The 17642-nt window shown below is 38.0% G+C and overlaps 1 protein-coding gene across 1 annotated transcript in view; it reads left to right on the top strand.

Moving 5' to 3' along the window:
• The first annotated feature begins 5265 nt into the window (after positions 1 to 5265).
• The window catches only part of LOC141434958 (atrial natriuretic peptide receptor 1-like), a 42180-nt gene continuing 29803 nt past the window's right edge, over positions 5266 to 17642 (top strand). Inside the window, exons 1-3 of the mRNA XM_074097454.1 lie at positions 5266 to 5328; positions 13222 to 13345; positions 15418 to 15537. Coding sequence (XP_073953555.1) covers positions 5266 to 5328; positions 13222 to 13345; positions 15418 to 15537 — 307 coding nt within the window. The remainder of the gene's footprint in view (positions 5329 to 13221; positions 13346 to 15417; positions 15538 to 17642) is intronic.

Here is a 17642-nt window from a genome sequence, read left to right as displayed (position 1 = left end):
TGAAATTTGGAAAACTTATGTAAATCGCGTGACAATACAATAATCTAGTAGTGACATCCTGGAAGTCCAGCCAGGATCGTCTCCGCAGGACGAAACTCTTCAACGGTTAATAGCATCGACTTAAAATTTGGTATGCAAATGTAGTTTGAGTGACAATGAAAGTACAGTCAGCAAAAAAGCTTGTATTAAAATGTTTGTTTTGGTTAGGTTAGTTTTTAGTTACATAGTACATTATACGTAAAAAAAAATACGATGTTTCATTTAATGGCATCTAGCTAAACCTAATTTAAGCACCTTCTTTCTACCACAAGACTTTAAAATAACTACTTAATAATGGGTGGAGACAAAAAAAGTCATGTTAAATGGTAGTTAACCATACAAAACGAGTGACTCGAAAAAATTTCCGCTGACAAAAGTTTCATACTAATTTTAACTACCAACGTTAAAGTGTCCAACTTTTTCAACTCCACCCGAATAAATTAAATGTTGCCAGTGCTTATTTTATTCTCCCAACACAGGTGCTACTATGAAATTCGAAAATCAGAGTTCGTTCCGTCCCTCTCACTCGTATTAAATAATATTAGCGTCAGCGTGACGGCAAGATATACGGAGTTCGAATTTTGCACTTCGTAGTACAGGGCCAGTTACATAGTTACAACAACTCATAGCAGAGGGCGTGATGACGTCAGCGTGTCGCATTGCCGAGGCACCCACGTGTTTCAACAAATACATTCGGAAAGCTGAATGAATGAGGCTTTAAAAGTAGTTTAGATTTAATTGGACATGTTGATTAAATTAAAATATTATTGGTTATTTTTGCGAATTTGTAATACATTAACATTCATTTATGTAGGAAATTAGATAAGTAGGTACATTTATATAGTGGTGTGGCGCCTTATCTACTCGATTCCCGCTGGATTGCTGTATACATACTTAGAGATTAAGTATTATTTACTAATCCTACTCATACTTATCCTACTAATATAATAAATGCAAAAGTTTATGAGTGAGTGAGTATATTTACTTTTTCTTCACGCTAAAACGGCTGAACGGTTTTGGATGAAATTTGTCAAAAAGTTAGTTTATAACCTGGATTAAAACAGAATACTTTTTATCAAGATTTCCACGGGAAATGGATAAAATATCGAAAGTAACAACCGCTGGGCTTAGAGTCATGAAATTTGGTATGTTTGTGGACGCCTGGAATAACACAGAGGCTATTTTTATCCCGATATTCGCACGGGATAGGGATAAAATATTGAAATTTCAACCGCTGGGCTTTGAAATTTTGAATAGTTGTTCTTAACACAATCTCAATGAAGACACGATACAAATTTTGGGAATTCCCAAGGGAATTTCTTAAAATCCCGGAATTTTAATTGTACCTACCAGATCGAATATTTTACGCGTGCAATGCCGTAGGTAACACACATACACGCACACACACACAAAATACACAAACATCACGCCTGTATTCCCAGACGGGGTAGGCACTAGGCAGATCACACGAAACGTTACCGCTTCGGAGCCACTTTTAGCAATTTTAGGTTTCAAGTTTGACTAAAACGGTACAATAGTGACAGGTTTTCCTTTGTCGCCTCTTACGACATTACCCACACGGGGAAACTCTAGAGTAATATAAAATTACGCATGTGTTACAACTAAAAATAACCAAGCGTAGTATCAGCTCGGTCCATTTAAAGGATTCCGAAAAAATACCTCCCCTAAAAAGCACAAGTCACCCACCTTGTTGTTATAAAACTACGTGTGAAATACACTTTAGTACGAGTTTCGCCGCTAAGTGGCAAAGCTGGTAAAAGAAAACGTAACCTATAATGAAAGCGTACTTTACTAGTTCGACTTTGGCCCCGATTAAATCTTATCTCTAAATTATTTCAGGGCATATCTTGTTTAATAGACTAAATACCTACCTTTTTAAAAATGTGCCAGAAACCTATGAAGCCAACTGAGAAAAGAAGTTTTGGGTAGCTATAACAAAAGGTAACTAAATAACTAAATTCGTTTGCTGTGATCTTGGATAGAATATTATTTTCAAGCTCACATAAGGGTTGTTAAATTACTCACAAACTAAGCGCTAGCCTAACTAGTGGCTATTACACTATATACCTTGTATCCCCTGCTTTACACGCGGTGAGAATTACCTAAGTACATGAATTAATTTAAAGAAAAAGATTACGGTTTGTTTCTCGTTTTAGTACATTACTGTAGAGGCCGGCAACTCCACGTTCCGGCCGAGGCTTGTATATAGTGCTTTTCTCAAACATGACCTAAATAAAATGAAAAAAACAAGAAATCAAGTTGGCGGGACGCTAGTCTTGTCGCCCTGTTGTGTGCGCGTGTCGCGCTGGCTGTTTAATGTTTAAATAATCTAAATTTTGTTGACCGAGGAAATGACAGTACAAATTGCTTTTTTGATGTGTTTTATTTTGTTTTAAATCTTTGACAGTATCGTACATAAGAAAATAACGTAAAAAAGGCTAAACATACCGCCCACCAAAGTATATCTACTTTACTACATTAATTTCCCCTTAAACAACTCTAATCTTAATCTTTAGTAATCATGACATAAAAATACATTGTGTATAAATTATGCTCTTAAAATAAAATCAACCTGTATATTAATTTGCTTCATATTATGAACATGACATGAGTCTTTTTCGATCTAAATGGACTGTATCTTAAAAGTTAATTTTCAATTAAATTAATGTACGTGTCAAACATAACAAACATTAAGCAAATTAATTTGTTTCTTTAAACATAAAATAATAACCTATTTCTTCATTACATTGTTAATCTTAAATAACATGCAGTATGTATAACTGCATCCTTAAAATCATTTCAGTAAATGCTTATATATTTTGTTAGTTGTTAGTACCCGTAAATTAACTAAAATCTTAAGAACTACATAATAACGAGTAGTGAACCGCCCACCATAAACTAACCATTGGCTCAGTGATATTTACCTCATGCTCATTAGATAGATCCTTTCTGTACTTAGTAAGTAGTTTAAGATATGCTGATTTCCATCTTTCCAGAAGTCTTGCATACTATTTGAATTAAGTAATACACACAAACAGTAAAACACTTGGAACATTTCAGGCTGACCTCAACTACAATGACTTCAGTCTCCATAATAATATTTATCTTTGCAGTGTAGATATCTGTTACTTAATGGTAAAGCCTGTGAAAATCTCTTCATTCGGTGTTTTATTCACCCTTGCATGAAATGTCCTTTTTGAAGCCAAATTCCATCCCAATGACAAATTATCTTGTAAATTATATGCAGTTGTTCATTAACCAATGTAGTCCGGTACGCTAATTATTATCCCTACGTACTTGCTTTGTTTCGCACTTTTATACGTTTTGAGGTAAAGTTGGCAGGATTATCTGCTGACTGAACATGCCGTCTTCTATCATTGTCTATTTGAATAATCTCTGACACTCGTTTCCTAACGAAAACTTGCCAGTGACTGGGTTTTGTACGCAACCAATATAAAAACAATATTGAGTCTGACCTAGCGCAGATGTTATTCATCAGAATGTTCAGCAGCAGTCAGAATAGAACACGCAGAAGCTTTGCTCCTAGCTCCGCACCGCATAGTTCCATTCTTAGAATAGTCAGTTGTTTCAGCGGTGCAAGCTTTGTTTTAGCTGCGTTTTTGTAACAGGAACTATGTCATTCTCATCTACAATCCTTAGATAGATTACAGTTGCATACACCACTGAAGAGGTATCTGTAATCATGTAGCTGAACATCTTTACACTCAGACCTCATCCTAATCCATCGTGAAATCTGTATGGTTGGAACTTCAAGAAGTTTTCTCCGGTTTGTCATCCATTCTTCTTCTAAGTGCATCGAAATTCATCATCCCGCCCAAGACTGCAAATCCATAGTCTTTGTATCATCACCTTAGCAGTAATGATGATTGATGCAAACCAATGGAAAGGATCGAACAGACTGGCTACTTCTGGTGTAATCAACCCTTCGTTACAGATGTCTTTGATCCTGGTAAGTTGCCTGTTATTTTGCACATATTCTTTTATATCCCACATGAATTCTAATATCTTCATAACCTTGTCTAATTTCATCTCTGTTTTGTTTTCAGGTTCCTGGAGTACTCTACCGCTTTGAAGAAACTCGACTAACGATTTTGAGTTTTGCATCACAAACCCCCCCGCCTTTAACATACTGTTAATCTCGTGACGGAGTGTTTTTGTTTCAGTTTTGACTTCATATCTTGCCATCAGATCGCCCGTATAGAAACAAGTCTTCACCACCGGCGTTTCGCGAAAATATGTTTTTGCTTTATTATTGTCTAGCTGATTAAGTGCGGTTTGGTAAGGTACTGCTGATGTAGTCCCAAATGTGACGGTAAGTAATTTATAAGTTTCCATTTTTTTTCGAAGGTTCTTCTCTCCATACTAAACGCTGTAAATCAGTATGTTTTTCTGCCATCTTGACTTGACAATACACCTTGACTATATTGGGTGTTCTCCACTCTTGCTTTTCGTCTTCAACATTCTTTAAATAGTGCAACTCTAGATTCTCGTGTATAACTTTATTGTATTCATTCTTCAACTTCTCATTTTTGTTGAATTTCCTTTTTAATTGTTTAAATCTTAATAAGCTTCTTGTTGTAGTGTCTCTACATAACTTTACAGTGTCTTCAGTATTTTGTTTTAAAGGTACAATATATTTTTCAGTGTCATCAATTGTTGTTGTTTTCTTGTACATTTTCCCCTTTTTCTTCTTCTTAGACCAAGTTTTCTTGGTTGTAATGGAATCAGTTTCTGTTTCCAGAATTTCATTAAAAGATTCTTATCCTCTTGCACATCCCTGGTAATATGAAAACTTGTGATATATTGCTGTGAATTAATAGAATTCGTGTTAGTATTTCCTGACAAAATCCAACCCAAGTGTGTATGCTGAGCGACTACGTCACCCGGCCCTCTCATGAAACCTGAGTCTATGATTTTGCAGAAAACATCAGCTCCGAGAAGGATATCAATCAATCCCGGTTTGTTAAAAGTGGGGTCCGCTAACTTCATATTATCAAGTTGAGGCCAAAGACAGCCTTTTATTTCCCTAGAAGGTAATCTACGTGTTAATGACTTTAATACATAAGCATTTACCTTTACAGAGAAATCAGTCTCATACCTTGACATGATTTGTAACCCACCATTTCTTTAATGCACACGTTGTTACCATCACCTAATCCGGAAACCGTCCCGCTGATAGCCGTTATGTCCAAGTTCAACAACTCGGCCAACTGCGCCGTGACAAATGAGGCTTCGGATCCTTGTCAAGTAAGGCACGGCAGACATGAATCTCTCCTGATCTTGACTTAATGCCCACCAGTGCTGTTGCCAACAAAATATTGTGGCTTTCTTCCTCTTCTTCACTTGACCTTACGTGTGTGCTACTACCTTCATTACTTCTTTGTTTGTTTGTACTGTCTTGTTTTCTTCCTTATCCACGGTTTGTTGTGAATATCTATGCAGAAGCGAATGATGCCGCCTCCCACATACTTGACATGAGGTTTTTTGCTTGCAATGAAATATCTTGTGATTTGGGATGAGGCAATTGAAACATAATCCATTGTTCTTCACGAAATTGTATCTGTCTTCCACTGATTGATTGCTGAATTGCTTACAATTGAAGATGTAGTGACTTTCCTTACAAAATGCACATTTTAATATTCTATTGATGTCATTAGTTGTTACGTGAAATGTTTTCGAGTTAAATTGTTTTTGACATTTGTATACTGTTCCACCATTTCTAAAGTCTGGAATCTTGTCTCTAGAAAATGATTGCAACTGTTTAAAACTCGGCAGTTGTTTCACTTCATCTTCACTGATCTGCTGTTCCCAATGTTTGTGACTATCGGTGTCTAATTTCGATACGATGACATAGTTGACAATTGCATCCCAATGTATTGTAGGCAATCCAGAAGTTTAAGTGTATTCATGCATTCAACAGATGTATCCAGAAGCTGTTTTAAGCCCGCGGCTGATTCATGCACTAACGTTTCTGGCCAAAGAATTTCTTAAAAATCGTATTTGCTATGTACCTTTTGTTGTCATACCGCCTCTTAAGTACCGACCAAGCTTCGTCATAGTTGTCCTCTGTGATCTGTGATCGAAAACTGCCGCAACAAAACTTCTGCATCTCCCTTTAAGCTGGCTTTAAGGTAATGCAGCTTTTGCACGTTTTGAAGTGACGTGTTTGTGTCTATGAGCGCCGTAAATAAGTCGTGGAATGCTTGCCATTCGGCGTAGTTACCGCTGAAAGATGGTATTTGTATTTGGGGCAATTTAAGCTCGTTACATGATGACGATGACTTATTCGGTTGTGGTTGTGGCTGATCGTATGTTTTGTATTTAATATGAAGTACATTTTTGAGATCACCTTTGTATATATAGTACCTCTCTTCAAGTGACTCAAAGACATTCTCAGTAAAGTACACGATGATTTTGTATCTTCCTCAGTGGCATTTAGTATCAACTTCTCGTGTGTACTTTTGAAGTCCGTCCAATACGCTTCCAACCCTCCAAACGACCTTGGCAATAGCCTACAGTTAGTCTTTTTTAGGCGACTTTTTAAAGTTGATATGACCCTTTTCTACTTTTTGTAATAAGTCCACTTGAATTTTTATATAATTTTGTATTGATGCCATTAATAGTATACCAGAATAATCTCAGCAATAATCAGTTTGCGTAATTTTGTATCGGAATTACGTGTTTTTTCAGGAATGCCAATTTCAGAATTTCGAAGAATGTTAGATTCAAATGTCAACCCGTTTGTCTTGAATTTCAATATTTTGATTATATGTATTTCATTGCAAATATTACTCTCTCTTCTTTCATAGGCCACTGTTGTTCACAATTCTTAAAATCCTGGTCGATTGACCATGTTTAATGTTTAAATAATCTAATTTTGTTGACACGAGGAAAAGACAGTACCNAAAATCTCATGTACAGTCAACCGTACATATTACCTTTGGTTATTGTAACACGTATTCGTATGACTATGTTGCGCAAGCCTTTGCACACGCTTGCAATTTACTTTAGCATAACATTTAATACCTATCAATAAATCAGTTGTCATTCAGCACTCACCTCGGTCGTTCTCATTTTAGCATCCTATCAGACCTATCATCTATCATCGGACATTACATCTTATGTATATCAATTATCATCAAAGTAGTGTAGCCTAAACCCCTACATTCTTTTTGGTCCTTCGAACTTTTGACCTAGTGCGAAATTCGATTAAATCAGTATACTTATTACTCGTGAGTGCATCGCGCGTCGGTATAGTGACAAGTAATCGAAGTGACTCGTACTTAGCTATCATAAATAGTGAGCGTAATAGTTCACCGGTACCAGCAATATACTTGGGCACAGCAGCTCAAAGCATCAGTTTATCATCATATCAGCGGGAACTTCGTGCAACCGGTGGAGAGTACAGCCGCGCCAGCTCCTCCAGCAGCCAAGTATTCAGCATATTATCAGCGACAGCATCTTCAGCATCATATCAAGTAAGATCGTTCTATTTATATCATAATAATGGAAACTTTACTCGAATGTCAGAAGGAAATCGTCCAAAAGCTTCAGCAAATAAGAATCAATTTCAGCAAGGATTCTGCCGACAGGAAGACATCAGAATATTTAAAGAAACGGATTGACGCTCTAGATCAGCTTTGGACAGAATTCGAGGGAAATAATACTATTCTTACCGGATATGACTGTCAAAATCAGCCATATTATAAAGACAACATATATGAACAAACGAAAATTAATTATCAGGCAACCCGTAAGCTTTTAGCTTCTTATGGCAAAGAAGAAAAGGCTACGCAACCATGTGGCAAGGCTGATGAACTGTTGATATTACAAAGAACAAATTTTCGGGCACTTTTAAGATTAGTAAAGAGCATTAAAGTTGACGAGATAACAGAAAAGTGGGAACTTGATGACGAGCTCCAAAATATTCAGTCATTGTGGGCTAATATAAATAAACTGCATCTTCAAATAGATAACATTTTACAAGGTTCGGACGCTTTCTATGATGAAGAATTTAGTAAGCATGAAAAATCATATAAAATAATCAAAAGAGACCTTAACACTAAACTGTGTTCGACAGCTCACAAGCAGCAAGCAGCACCTCAGTTGGAGATACCGATCTTCACAGGAAAGTATACACATTGGCCTACGTTCTACGATTTGTTCTGCGAGGCGGTACACAATAATAAATCAATTCAAAAGGGTCAGAAAATGCAGCACCTGAAAGGCAAGCTTAGAGGAGAGGCGGAACGTCTTATACAACATCTCTACATATCAGCCGAAAACTACGATACGGCGTGGGATATCATAACGCGACGTTACAACAACCCTCAAGTTCTATTTACTAAACACATCGAAATATTTTTGAATCAACCTACAATTCACAAGCAGTCTGCGTTTGAATTGAAACGTTTACACGACACTTCGATGGAGTGCATCAACGCGATCCATAATTTGGGAGTGGACACCAACAATTGGGACCCACTTTTGGTACATATTTTATCAAAGAAGCTTGATTCCGAAACCCACGGGGACTTTAGAGAGTCTCGAAAGGCACCTAGGGAGTTACCATCCCTGCACGAGTTCATGGATTACCTCGAGAATAAATTTACCGCACTAGAACCTATCAATCAAAGAAGAGAAAGGGAACCTCTCCCGGTAGCATCTGCATCATCGCCGAAAAGATTTCCTATATATCAAAAACCATCAATAAATTACAAGCCAAATAATTATCAAGGAAAACCGTATAAGTCTTATCAAGCAGTCCCCGCATACACGAGCCACTGTCCATTGTGCAATCTAGGTCACGATTTGTACAAATGCAGAAAATTCGTCAGCATGTCAGCGGAAAACAAATTGCGAGCAGTGTTGCAACACAAGGTTTGTCAAAACTGCTTGTACAAACATTACGAAAACGAATGCATTTCCACTAAACGCTGCAAAGAATGCAACGGTGAGCATAATACTTTGCTTCATGACGCATTTGATCGCTCTAATTTATCATCGCAAACAACGCAGTTTGCAACAACGAACTCGGCAAAACCACAATGGAAAACACCCAACGTTGGTCACGTTGCTAGCGACAATGAAGAAATCCTCTTAACTACACTATCATTAAAGATTAAAAACTCAACAGGTGAATACGTCACGCTCAGGGCACTGTTGGACCAAGGATCTCAAATATCATTAATATCAGAGAACGCTGCACAAGTTCTAGGTTTGCAACGACAAAGTTATCATGCATCAATAGCCGGCATAGGAAACGGTGCTAGTCGGAGCAAGGGTGTAGTTACACTGCATTGTCAATCCATTCACGACGGTTATCAATTTTCTACAAAGGCATTGGTCATTACAAAAGTTATCAATAATTTGCCCAACGTATCATTTAACAAACAATCAATGCCGCATATATCAAATATCAAGCTAGCAGATCCTGATTACAACGTATCACGTCCAATTGATTTGCTATTAGATGCAAGTGTTTACTCATCTATTATCATGAATGGCCTCATCAGAAATCCGGGTCAAAATATCATAGCCCAGCAAACTAGACTAGGATGGATTCTCTCGGGAAACGTGAAGACATTCAACTGCCACGTTGTTATCAATAATTTAGAGGATATATCAAAATATTGGGAACTCGAAGATATTATCACTACAACTCCATCTGTCATGACGCAACAGGAACAATATTGCGAGGAATTTTATCAAAAAACAACTCGTCGCCTGGAGAACGGAACCTATGAGGTGGGACTACCTATGAAACCAGGTTTTGAACAACAACTGGGACTATCAAAGCCAAAAGCTGTTGCGCAATTTAAACAGCTTGAAAATAAATTTCAAAAACTTTCACAACTTAGTGAAAAGTACAAACAATTTATGAGCGAATATGAAAAGCTAGGTCATATGTGTCGGAGTCGAGACACAATCGAACCGTCATGTTACCTGACTCATCACGGTGTATTGAAACCTGAATCCACAACTCCACTACGAGTAGTATTTAACGCGTCTTCAAAAACTTCAACAGGATTCAGTCTCAATGATCTTATGGAATGTGGTCCAAATCTGCAAAAAGATCTACAAGCACTTATATTGAACTGGAGACAATATACCTACGTTATCACAGCGGACATTGAGAAAATGTTTCGCACCATCTTTATCAGAGCATCGGACCAACGCCTCCAAAAAATCATCTGGCGAGATTTCCCTAAAAACGCACTCCGAGAGTATCAGCTTACAACCGTTACGTACGGTACAAAGGCGGCACCCTTCCTTGCCATGAGAACTTTAAGACAGTTAGCGAAAGATGACGCTCAAAAATATCCGTTAGCGGCAGCAGCAATAGAGTCGTCTTTCTACATGGACGATCTACTAACCGGAAGCAATTCGATACAACAAGCAAAGGAATTGCAGCAACAACTTATCAATATGTTAAGTGGCGCTGGGATGAATCTCCGTAAATGGTCCAGCAATGACCCACAGCTTCTTGAAAAATTAGCACCACATCAAGTAGACACACCTTTAGACTTCAGGTGTACTGAATCCCGCAAGACACTGGGATTAAGATGGAATGCCTCATCAGACAATTTTACCTTCCAAAATAAATTAGACTATCAAGAAAATATCACATATCACACAAAAAGACAGCTCTTATCAGACATATCAAAGATTTTTGATCCCCTCGGGTGGCTCTCTCCTATCACTATCAAAGCAAAACTTCTGTTCCAAAAAGCATGGGCGTCAGGAATATCATGGGACGAGCGATTACCAGAAGCAATTCAAAATGATTGGAACAAACTAAGAGAAGATATGACGCACATAAATGAATTTTCTATCACTCGGTACCTAGGAAATACCGAAACTCCTTTTAATCTGCACGGATTCTGTGACGCGTCAGAGAAAGCGTACTCAGCCGTTATTTATATCACAACAATAAACGATAAAGGCGAGTACATATCAAAGTTAGTAACCGCGAAAACCAAGCTTGCACCATTAAATAAAAAGGCGTCATTACCAAAATTGGAATTATGCGGTGCTGTGTTATTAGCTCAGCTTATAAAGAAGACTATCGACTCAATATCAAACTTATCAAGAAAAGATATCAAAATCCACGCCTGGACAGATTCCATGGTGGTCCTTGGCTGGCTACAAGGAGACGTTTCGAGGTGGAAGCCATTTGTAGCTAACAGAGTGCAACAAGTCACAAATATCATTGACGCATCTAACTGGCATCACGTTAGATCGGAAGACAACGCCGCTGACTGCGCTACAAGAGGGTTATCATCAGCTCAGCTATCTGAACACTCACTATGGTGGGAAGGTCCAAAATGGATTCTAGATTTTAACCCCAAAAATATCAAGCCAATTTTTTATACACCTCCATCGATTGAAAACAAAAAACATAACATAAACGCAGCCTTATATCCAAGCGAAAATTTAATTATGAATTTACTAGACAGGCACGGGTCAATTACCCGCTGTATCAGAATACTCGCTTGGGTATCGCGTTTCATTACGCGGACTCGAAGTAAGCAAAATATTGTAAACACAAAGCATTTAACATCATTGGAATTAAATAATGCACTAAGTTTAATCATTAAGGAAGTGCAAGAAAAGGAATTTGAAGATGATATCACCAGTCTGAAGACAAAAGGTCACGTCGGAAGAAATAGCAAAATACTAAGTCTTAACCCCTTCCTGGATAAAAAGGGAATAATGAGGGTGGGAGGACGCTTAAGTAATTCAAATCTTACAGACTCCGCAAAACATACTATCATTTTATCAAGCCATAGTCGGTTAACTGAACTTATCATAGATCAAGGTCACAAGGCCACGATGCATGGTAACGCACGCCTTGCTCTACTCTACTTGCGAAATAAATACTGGATTATCAGCGGCATGTGTACCGTCAAGCGGCAATTACGAAAATGTGTCAGATGCAGACGCTTTAGCACCAGCAGCCATCAGCAAATCATGGCGGACCTACCAGCTGCCCGAGTAACACCATCAAGACCTTTCACCCATACAGGTGTCGACTATACGGGACATGTTGAACTCAAAGCCAATAAGGGCCGTGGCATTAAGACTACGAAAGGATATGTCGCAGTGTTTGTATGTCTATCAACTAAAGCAGTTCACCTAGAATTGGTATCAGATCTTAGCACTCCCACGTTCTTAGCCGCATTTAGAAGATTCTGTGCACGCAGAGGTACCCCAGGTCACATGTACAGTGACAATGGAACGAACTTCGTCGGCGCGAACCGCGCTCTGAAAAAAGAATATCAAGAAATAGCACAAAGTAGTATCAACGCAGATTTTCTTAACAACATCAATCAAATGGACATTGAATGGCATTTCAATGCTCCTGCTTGGCCAAGTGCTGGAGGTCTGTGGGAAGCTGCGGTTAAGAGTTTTAAATATCATCTGAAGAGAGTACTTGGAGAGCAAAAGCTCACGTACGAGGAGTTTTCAACATTAATTCAACAAATTGAAGCATGTCTAAATTCAAGACCGTTAGGCCCACTCACCGAAAACCCTGAAGACGAATATCTCACCCCGGGCCATTTCTTAGTAGGCGGACCACTGTTATCAAGGCCACAATCAGATTCCTTATCAACAACAATGTCATATCGATGGCAACTAGTACAAGCATTAAATAAACAGCTTTGGAAGCGCTGGTCCGCTGAATATCTACAGCAACTGCAAGTTCGAACAAAGTGGAGAACACCCAATAAAAATTTGCAATTGAACGATGTAGTTCTTGTTAAGGAAGATAACCTGCCACCTGGAAAATGGGCGTTAGGGCGTGTACAAGAGCTACATCCTGGAAAAGATGGATATATCAGAGTAGTAACCTTAAAAACACAAAATAACATTATCAAACGGCCGGTTAGTAAATTAGCATTACTACCAGTACATAATAGTCAACCCAATGACCCTCAAGCAAAACCAACACAGCAAAATCAGCATAAACCAGATATCAACAAAAACACGCAGCCGCGGCGCGGAGGACTACCCTTTAAAGGTTTTCTAATGACACTAGTTTTATTCCTACTAACAATATCACCTAGCTCGCAAACAAATATTACGGCTCTGAACGATAATCAAGGGCTGTACTTTGACAATATATGCAATCTTCAGCAAGTGCGTGACGAGTGGAAGCTCATCGTGTATTACAATATGACAACATATTGGGACGGTATATCAGACGTCACAAAATACGTCACACATTTAAAAGAGTTCGGCACGAACATGGTCGACGAAAGTGAGCAATATAAAAACATTGCGGCACAATTGGAGCACGAGCTCACTGAAATCGAACACTACAATACGATATTACAGTATCATAATGGTAGATATAAAAGAGGTTTAATAGACGGCATAGGTTACATCGCAAACTCGCTTTTCGGGGTCCTAGATGAGAGATTTGCTGAACAATACAAAAAGGACATAATGCACGTAACCAAAATGAAAATCACCTCCAAAAATTAATTAGGAATCAGACTAGCATTGTCGAAGCCGAATACAACATACTACGTCGCCATGAAAATATTATCACTAAGCAGTTTGGATTTATCAAAGAAAATCTAATTAATATCACGTCAAAGATCAACGAAGTTCAAAATACGATCCGTAGAGAATTTTACATCACATCATCGTCATTAGCAGCATACGCTACACTATCAAATATAAGACGTATCCAGCAAACACTACTAGATACCATCACTGACCTTAGCCAAGGAAGAATAGACCCGCATCTTTTATCACCTCAGCAGTTACAAGATCAAATGAACATCATTGCAGGCCAACTACACGGTGATGTCACCCTACCGATCGACAAAGACAATATTAAGGAAATTTACAGATTATCACGAATTGCTACCAGAGTTTACAAAGACTATCTCATCATGGAAATCAAAATCCCAATAGTCAGCTCGGACATCTTCGAACTAGATAGAGTTATCAGTATCCCACAAAAAAGACGGCAACGGGTATACGAATTCGCACCTATATCGCCATATATAGCATTCAATCTTCAAAAAGATTTAGTATTATTCATATCAGAAGACGATCTGTCAACATGTCTCCATGCAGGAGAAAACAAATTAATATGCTCTATAAATAAACCCACTTATAATATTAACATAAAACAATCAATATGCGACATTAACATAGCCTCCGACTCAAACACAAAACTCACACTATGTAAGTCGGTTAAATCAACGTGCAATAGTAAATGGATCAAGTTACGCCGCCTGAACAGCTGGCTATACTCGTGTTGCGAAGAATGCAAGACACGCATCTTTTGCCCAGCTGGTACGGAAATAAGAGAACTAAGTGGCAACGGTATCATTGACATAGGTCAGGGTTGCATACTGAAATCCGAAGTCATAACTATTCACAGCCACAGCAATTTAATTACTCAAATGAAAGTCAAACCTTCTATCCAAATTCCAGAACTGTCTATACTAAACAATATCATAAATAGCACTATGCAAGTGAACATACCAGAGATTGAAGCAGATAATCATCCCCCGTATCATCAATTGAAAGCACAAATAGAGCAGTTGAAAGAGCAGTCGGAAACTCAACTCACCATCCACAATGTACATCATTATACCGTGCTATATGTAATCATTATCATTATTCTGATAACAAGTTTTGTTGTCACGTATCGCAAGTTCTGTATCAGACAACGGAAGCCACGGGAAACAGCAGGCGAAGAGATTCAACTGCAAATTTTATCGGCTCGTGCTAGTGAAAGTGCAGTGAATAATATGGGCAATAATGTGACAAGTGTTGAAAGGGGCACCTCAACGGACAATCCGCGAATGATTCACTTTCAATAATTCATTAATGCTTTATTAGTAGCCGAGCAAATTAATTATGTAATATTTAGTTTAACAGACCCATTAATTCATTTGTGTAATTAGTAATCATCTTACTAACGCTCACTCTTCAGAGGGGCAGGATGTACAGTCAACCGTACATATTACCTTTGGTTATTGTAACACGTATTCGTATGACTATGTTGCGCAAGCCTTTGCACACGCTTGCAATTTACTTTAGCATAACATTTAATACCTATCAATAAATCAGTTGTCATTCAGCACTCACCTCGGTCGTTCTCATTTTAGCATCCTATCAGACCTATCATCTATCATCGGACATTACCATCTTATGTATATCAATTATCATCAAAGTAGTGTAGCCTAAACCCCTACACTCAATTTAATAAAAGGTGACTAGGCATATTTTTACGTATACGATATAGCCCATGATGAAATACGCAAGCTTAGTAAAGTTTCATCATTAACTGTCAGTGCTCTGTCTCAGGGAAGAGCCTGGAGTGGGGGCTTCGCAAGGAGGGCGTGTTGAAGGCAGTGAGGGAGCTGGATGGCAGCGAGAGTGAATCCTGCGAGGCCCTGCTCCGGGACGTCAGTATGTATGCACGAGGTACGTCAAAATTAGTGACGTGGATGGGCCAATCAACTTTTTTACCGACACTAATCTGTCCGCGACATTTTTCAAACAATTGCAAATTTTTGTAAGTAAACATGTTTTTTCTGTAATTTAATAGATGGTGTACATGAATACATACCATCCTACGTAAGTTCAACCTATTAAACCGTGAAATATCTTGTTGGAAGTAAGATTTTTTGGTAACGCCAGAGACAATTTTGGTAACGCAGGAGACGCCCAAAGTGTCGGTGAAATAGTTGATTGGCCCAGATACGGCCGGTTCCCTGATTTATGTATCCACTTTTTCATACTGGTTGCTAAGAAATATGTGGATGATACTTATCTATCTTATCTATCTTATCTGGAAGAGATCGCTCTTAAGCGATAAGGCCGCCTATTGCTCACCTTGTTATATTTTTTTCTGTGTATCTGTTTTCTGTATCGCTTACTATGTCTGGTGTACAATAAAGAGTCTTTGTATTGTATTGTATTGTATCTACCAGAGGCCGTACTCCTATTGTTTAACGCTCAGTTAACGTTAACGTTAACGTAAAAGTCAAAAAAGTGGCGTATATTGAATTAAAATTGGTTCTGCCGTTGTTGAGATATTGAACTTTGAAATAATAATGTTGGGGATTTTCAACGTCCCTAAGTTGATTAGGTATCTATCCAATGGAAAGCTCGTAAGCTAAAGCTCGTATCAATATGTTATAAAGATTATTCGAATATGCAATATATAATACGGTAACATGTACAAGGGGCATTTTTATAGGCACCAAAAAGAGTTTTGGCCCATTTGCCTTTCGAATATTTTCTACGTAGCGGAATCTTTTGGAAGATCGCTCCCGTTCACCCAATTCCTAGATCATTACATTTCCCGCTGCATTCTGCCAAAATACTAAATTTTAGAACGCGTCTGGTCTGGAATATTTTAGAGTCTAGAATCTAGACGGATTGTACCTCAAGGACGTAAATATCCAAGCGGGCAGTTAAGTTTTCTTTATACAAGAATAACTGTAGTAGTTGCGAGTCATTTGCAAAGAATCCGAAACATCAATTCGCTCGCGGGAAATATATAGTTTTACGGGATAAAACGTTATATACGTCCTTCTCTAGGGCTTTATACCAAATTGCATAACGATCAGTCGAGTACGTAAATGTAAAAGCAAGCTTTTACGCGTAACAAACAACAAATACTCACATTCGCATTTTAAATTTTATAATATTAGCTAGGATGTTTAAAAATTAACCCCACTAGGTGGCCTTACGATTTTGCGAGAGATGCAGGCAACCGGTGGGTGGAAATAGCGTGTTGTCGTTTGTCATTGTGGCGATATGTCGTATATTTCTTTGTTTTAAATATGCAAGTAAATTTTGATTGAATGTAAGTAATGTCATTCAACGTATAGTCTGCGAAAAAGAGCTTGTATTGTAAATGATTTTTTTAAGAAAAACTAACCAGTATTATTAATAACACTTCAACATCTAACCTAACACCATCTAAGCACTTCATTTATGTTATTTACTCGTCTCGGGATCAATTCGGCGGGCGTATTGAGAAACATCCATTACGTCACAGTGGTTATGAGCAAAGTGAGAGAGTAAATTATGTCGGTAAATACAGCCACTCTAATTAATTTGGCCTCATTGACATTAGAAATGTTGTTGTATCACCCATTATAATTATACTGACTTATCTCGCGGCTTTGTTCCCGTGGAATAGTTACTTGTGCAACAAGAGAGCAAAGTTGTTTTTTGCTGCGAGTGTTGATTTTGAATCCCGAGTAAGCGAAGGAATCTATAATTGAATCACGAGCGTAGCGAGTGATTCTAGGTTAGAATCCTGAGATCAGCGAGGAACTCAAGCACACGAGATGCAAAAAACTTTGGTCTTGTGTGACACATACAACTTTTCAACTCAGCAGCGAGAACATAATTTAAAGGTTAGAATTTTTATTATAATCCACATATAGATACCTATTTACTAAACAAAACAAAAATTTAAAATATAATCCGATTATTAATTTGTCTTTGTAGTTTTATAGTGAAAATCGAACTTAATATCGATTTGATCCTGGCTATCTCTCGCTTTTTTCGTG

Source organism: Choristoneura fumiferana, chromosome 14, assembly GCF_025370935.1.
Source record: "Choristoneura fumiferana chromosome 14, NRCan_CFum_1, whole genome shotgun sequence".
Classification (NCBI taxonomy): domain Eukaryota; kingdom Metazoa; phylum Arthropoda; class Insecta; order Lepidoptera; family Tortricidae; genus Choristoneura; species Choristoneura fumiferana.
Note: the sequence above shows the minus strand (reverse complement) of the source record. Positions and strands in the feature narration are given on the sequence as shown.